Source organism: Moschus berezovskii, chromosome 19, assembly GCF_049115385.1.
Source record: "Moschus berezovskii isolate FMDL1 chromosome 19, NW_MosBer_1.0, whole genome shotgun sequence".
NCBI classification, from domain to species: Eukaryota; Metazoa; Chordata; class Mammalia; order Artiodactyla; family Moschidae; genus Moschus; species Moschus berezovskii.
In genome coordinates, this window is record NC_142478.1 from 45,335,654 (window position 1) to 45,341,653 (window position 6,000).

The following is a 6,000-nucleotide window of genomic DNA, read 5'->3' on the forward strand; positions in this document are numbered from 1 at the left end:
TTTAGTCATTGGTAAGAAGTTTACATCATGAGGCCAAACTTTCATCAGGAAACATCATGCAGGTTGAAATGCTGTACTAGCTACCTAGTTGTTAACTAATTTTCCCTATACTCAGACTGTACGTCTAAATACTATCCACAGAGATCTATAAATTATTTTCCAGCACTATAACAAAATCTAGATATAATGACATAAGTCATTCAAAGATCTGATGTTTGTATTCATTTTTTAAATAAATGTTTGTTCCATGTACATTTTGTACCCGGCATTATGTTGATCTCTGGTGACTAAGTCAGTAAGCTCTTCCATCCACAAGGAGCTCTGCCCTCAAGGAGCTTACAGTCTAGTGGGCAAAGCAGACAATTACAGGTGATATCATCGGATAGCCTTACAAACGGGACAGGCAATTAGGGAACCACAAAGGAACAGAGTGTGATTATAGAAAGCAGATTGTTAGGCGTAGGAAAGGTTTCCCAGAGCAAACAGCAAGGTTTGTGTTGAATTGAGTTTGAGGTCATTATATAACAGTCAGATCGAAATGTTTGATGTGTGGGTGTCATGCTCTCTAGACAAATCTGGGCTGAACATACAGATGTAGAAGTTAACACTGAAAACGTGGTATTACCAACTGTGGACTTGAATAAGAGCACTGAGAGAAATTAATGAAAGAAGGAAACCTCTGGCATTTTGGTAAAATAGAAGAACATTTCAGAGGTCTGAAACATCAAGTGTATATGAGACTTGAGTATGGGTGTGCGCTGGATGGGGAGACAGAGCTGGGGCAGTCAGAGGCCAGTTCAGCAGGAGTTCTGTGCCAAGAAATGAGAACCTTTTCCAGAAGGCTATGGGATCCCTGCTGCTGCTGCTGCTGCTGCTGCTAAGTCACCTCAGTCGTGTCCGACTCTGTGTGACCCCATAGACGGAAGCCCACCAGGCTCCCCTGTCCCTGGGATTCTCCAGGCAAGAACACTGGAGTGGGTTGCCATTTCCTTCTCCAATGTGTGCAAGTGAAAAGTGAAAGTGAAGTTGCTCAGTCGTGTCCAACCCTTAGCGACCCCACAGACTGCAGCCTACCAGGCTCCTCCGTCCATGGGATTTTCTAGGCAAGAGCACTGGAGTGGCTTGCCATTGCCTTCTCCGATGGGATCCCTAAAAGGGCTCTAAGCATTAGAATGACTTGAGTAAAATGAAGGAAATACACTCTAGGGTTGATGTGGGGTAAGAATTGATGGAGGATAAGAAGCAAGGAAATTAATACAGTGAAAGGAGACTGATACAAGGAGACTAATACAGCAAAACAAGTGAGAGCAGGAGAGAAAGCAGGGTCATGATAGGGATGGGAGTGACTGACACGCTCCTAACACTGTGCACACTCTGACCTTGGAGTCTGCTGACGACTGGATTTGAGAAGCTAAGGTGGAGAGAGGGTCCCAGGTAATCCGAAGGAGCTGAGCTTGGATGGAAAAGAATGCAAATGGAAACACCACTTTGGGAGAGGGTGGGGAGGGTTTCAATACTTGGTTTTTATCACTTTAAATTGAGTTTTAAGATCAAGATGCGATAACCAGGTACTAATAGAAAAGTATGGCTTGAGCTAAGAGAGGTCTGAGCTGAAATCAGAGCCTGAGGAATTAATAGTGAATAGATGGAGCTACAGTCAGAGATTTGGACACAACCACTGAGGCAGAATATATAGGAAATTAGACCAAGAGATGAAGATTAGTGTAAAATTCAACCTGTAAAAGAGAAAGCTAAACAGTGTCCAAGGACCCAATCTAAAATATATTTTCTAATTCTAAGTTTATATTTATTAATAGATGCTAAATTTCTGAAAAATTTTAACTCAGGTAGTTTGTCAACCTGGTACTGCTGCTTTCATCACATACCATAACAAATAAATAAGGCATAAATTTATGATTGTCAAGCTTCTCAAAACAATATAGGTTAAAAAAATAATTAAAAAGCCAGGAAGAGTTTATCATAAGATTCAAGCTTCATGTTGACCTAGAATATGCAGGGTCCTAAGTTCTTTATTTTTTCTACATTTAAAAACACTTTCCCCGTTATGTCTAATCTTTGGAGGGAAACGTGAGAGTAAAATGGGAAAATTTTGTTCATGTTTGCTATACGAACACATTAACTGCATATATCCATCCAACTCCATTACTTAACTGTATTCCAAAAAAAGTTTAAATAAATGAAAAATATCACTGGGCAAATTTCACCATATTGAAGAGTATACAGTAGTCCATTTAACTTCTTGGTTTTGTGATCTCAAATACTCCTCTTAATCAAGATGATTAATGTTTAGTCAACTTACACAAGATGGCAAACTGAACCATATGAGATGCAAATAACTTGCATATTCTTTCTCAACCCATTATTATAAATGAGATTCCCAATCTGGATGTTCAAAGAAATTTAATATAGTGGATCCAATAATAGTCAGAAAGAAACCTTAGTCTTCAGAGGTTTAGTGATCACTTAAAATCAAAATTCTTTATAAATTGCTCAAAGAAAAACTATACCAATCTAACTCTCCAAAGTACATCTACTTTTTAATAAGTTGGATTTGGGGCAGCATCACTATGGCAACTGTTAATAAAGTTTTATTTAGTCTCATTATTATTACACAAAAGTAAGTAATATAATCAAAATTTGACTACTGTGGTTGAGATAGATTTCTCAACATATCTAAAATACTGTGATATGGGCTTACCAGGTATATATTGGGCCTTACACTTAGAGATCACCATATGTGCCAAAGAGAAACTTCAGAGTTTCACTCTTTATCTATCAAATTTAATTTTAAAAATCTGTCTTAACTGTAGACACCCAAAACATATGCAAGTCAGTTCATGTGTGTGTGTTCAGTCATTCAGTCTTGTCCAACTCTTTGCAACCCCAGGAACTGTAGCCGGTCAGGCTGCCCTGTCCATGGAATTCTCTAGCAGGAATACTGGAGTAGGTAGCCATTCCCTTTCCCAGGAGATCTTCCCAACCCAGGGATTGAACCTGTGTCTCCTGCACTGCAAGCAAATTCTTTACTATCTGAACCACCAGGGAAGCCCTGCTGCTGCTGCTGCTAAGTCACTTCAGTCGTGTCCGACTCTGTGTGACCCCATAGACAGCAGCCCACCAGGCTCCCCCGTCCCTGGGATTCTCCAGGCAAGAACACTGGAATGGGTTGCCATTTCCTTCTCCAATGTGTGAAAGTGAAGTCGCTCAGTCATGTCTGACTTGTAGCGACCCCATGGACTGCAGCCTACCAGGCTCCTCCGTCCATGGGATTTTCTAGGCAAGAGTACTGGAGCCCTAGGCAATAGAATAATTCTGGGAAGGGATAAGTGTGAAAGTCATTCAGTTGTGTCCAACTCTTTGCAACCCCATGGACTGCAGCCTGCCAGGCTCCTCTGTCCATGGAATTCTCCAGGTCAGAATACTGGAGTGGGCAGCCATTCCCTTCTCCAGGGGATCTTCCCAATCCAGGAATCAAACAAGGTCTCCTGCAGGCAGATTCTTTACCAGCTATGCTATCAGGATGCCCTCTAAAAGACTCTTATAAGATACATGATAGTTATAAGGTTTGCAGTTGCCATATTCAGAACTCTGGTTCATGATATTTGATGGGGGGACTGATTTTTTATGGGTGGGGAGACAGGATTCCTATCAGCTTCCTCAATGTTCACAGATGGCTTGACTGCATAAACCGAATCACCAGGACTATAACACAGATGCAACAGTTCATGTCAATATGCTATGATTTATCAAATAAAAGGTTTATATAAACAAGATCCAAAACAAGACAATGTGTCCTTTTGCTTGGGAAGAGTAAGGCCTGAACATGTCCAGTTCCCTAAAATGCTCATCTCCTGGCTGTTGCACAAAAACTGTATCATGGAGATGAGTGACAGAGGCAGGAGGTCACACTCAGCCAGGCAGTTGGGAACATCCTATCACACCCAGAACCCGGCCTGACATCAGACTGTGTAAAATGGAAAAAGCAGAACTGTTATAGTTGTGAACCAGGAGGTACTGCTTAATAGGGAGATTTATGCACGATAAGGCTTTATGTGGGTCACCATACCAGCCCCAGAACTTCTGTCTCAAATATTCATACAAACATCCACTCTGAATACAAATTCTAATATCTTTTCTTTAAAAAATACACTTCCAAAAATGCACCTTAAAATTTTTTATGGAACATCTATGAAACTATATAGTCTATATTTAAAATAATGATGATGCTGGAATAATGTTACCCCAGATCAATATGGCACTTAAGAATTCTTAATGTAAAAATAATCAGTATCAGCAAATTAATTTTTATTCTAGATAAGTGCATACATTATAACACTGCTACCTAAAAGCACATATCTTGTGAAGATTATTTATTTATATACTATTATTCACCAGTAATATTAATTCTTTATTTTACAAAATGGAGTCCAAACCACAAAACCTTGCTGGTTTTTTTCTGAGTGGGGAAGGAGTGGGAATTGGACTTAGATATTTTTTTACAAGTAACGTCAAAATTAATGAAATTTTCTGAGAAATATCTTAACTTCCTAATATAAATCTTTTACCAAAAAAAAAAAAAAATACACTGAAATGGAAAACTGATCTACCATGTGAATTTTCTCCTGCAATGCATTAATATGAATTAAATAGACCTTAAAATTATAGTTCCAGCTATCTGATTTTTTAATGAATATTCATTTTTAGGAGTGATTTTTATTTTTTTTTATTTTTTTTAATTGGGGGCTAATTATTTTACAATATTATATTGGTTAGTTTTGCCATACATTGACAAATTTCTGAACCGGTACTTGCTCAAAACAAATAATCTCAGTATCCAAAGAATTCAGGGTAAGAAAGAAATAACTTTTTTTCCTGCTTTTATAAAAGATGTATAAAATTATGTAAGTCCAGGGCATGAACAAAACTTGATAAAACTCTACTATTTTCATCTGAAAGCTGAGAAGTAGCTTTCACATACTAAAGCCTTCTTCACTCTGTCACTTTCTACCTTTGAAACAAATGGGTGCATATTCTGATTGGAACAGTCCTGATGACATGTGTTTCAGTAAACCACTTTACTTTGATAAAAATGCAATAACATCTCTTCATATAAGAATATAAGACATGAAGGACATACGATGGACATAGGTACTGCTTCTTTTTCCCCTTCCCTTTCTTTGAAGACTTTTCTTTTGAGTAGGCTTCTTCAATACACAAGGAAATTAAAATAAAAAAGGCCACTGCCAATAAAAACTTCATCTTGAAAATTTAAATTTCAGAAGATGGATCTACAAGAAAGAACAAGAAGATATTTATATTCGTGAGACAAATGAAAATTACATGACTCTTTAAGGATCATGACTGTTACTACCATGGACAGGGCACTTGTACATCATATTCTCACCACTCCTGGCAAACATCTGTCTTCCATACATGCACAAACATGAAGGCTTTGTCATATTTTAAACTTACTAAATATATTACACTCGGTAAAATTTTCTATTCTTCTTTCTCTTCCTTGAAAGAAAAACTCTGTAAATTGCATCTCTGTAATTGCATCTTACTATCTTACTTTATATTTTGTGATGCTCTGTGATGGTTTCATAGTAAAAGTTAGTTTAAAAATTGCTTCATAGAAAATAAGACCGCCATGAGGAGTAAAAAGTAAGTATGTAAAAATTTCTACTATATAGTTTCAGAAAGTTATAAATTGATACTGAATTACAGAGTGTATCAGTACATGCTTAGAAAGACAGCTGGAAAGATGCTTATAAGGTGTTAAGATTGCGCTAGTACATTTAAATTTATGTATTACTTTTTAAATTTCTTCTGTTCTTTGACTTTTGTATGTGTATTTTATCAAAAACAATATATTCTCAAGGAAAAAGTTAATTCTGATTATTAAAGGACTGACAAAAGAAAAAAAATAGTATCAAAGTTTCACCCTCTAAATTCATGGTCTTTATTTATATACATTAA

The 6,000-nt window shown here is 37.2% G+C and overlaps 1 protein-coding gene across 1 annotated transcript in view; it reads right to left on the reverse strand.

The window, feature by feature from the left end:
* Window positions 1-5,280, reverse strand: part of GLRB (glycine receptor beta) — an 87,951-nt gene extending 82,671 nt beyond the window's left edge. The window contains exon 1 of the mRNA XM_088827836.1: window positions 5,159-5,280. Coding sequence (XP_088683962.1) covers window positions 5,159-5,280 — 122 coding nt within the window. The remainder of the gene's footprint in view (window positions 1-5,158) is intronic.
* Between the last annotated feature and the right edge of the window lie 720 nt (window positions 5,281-6,000).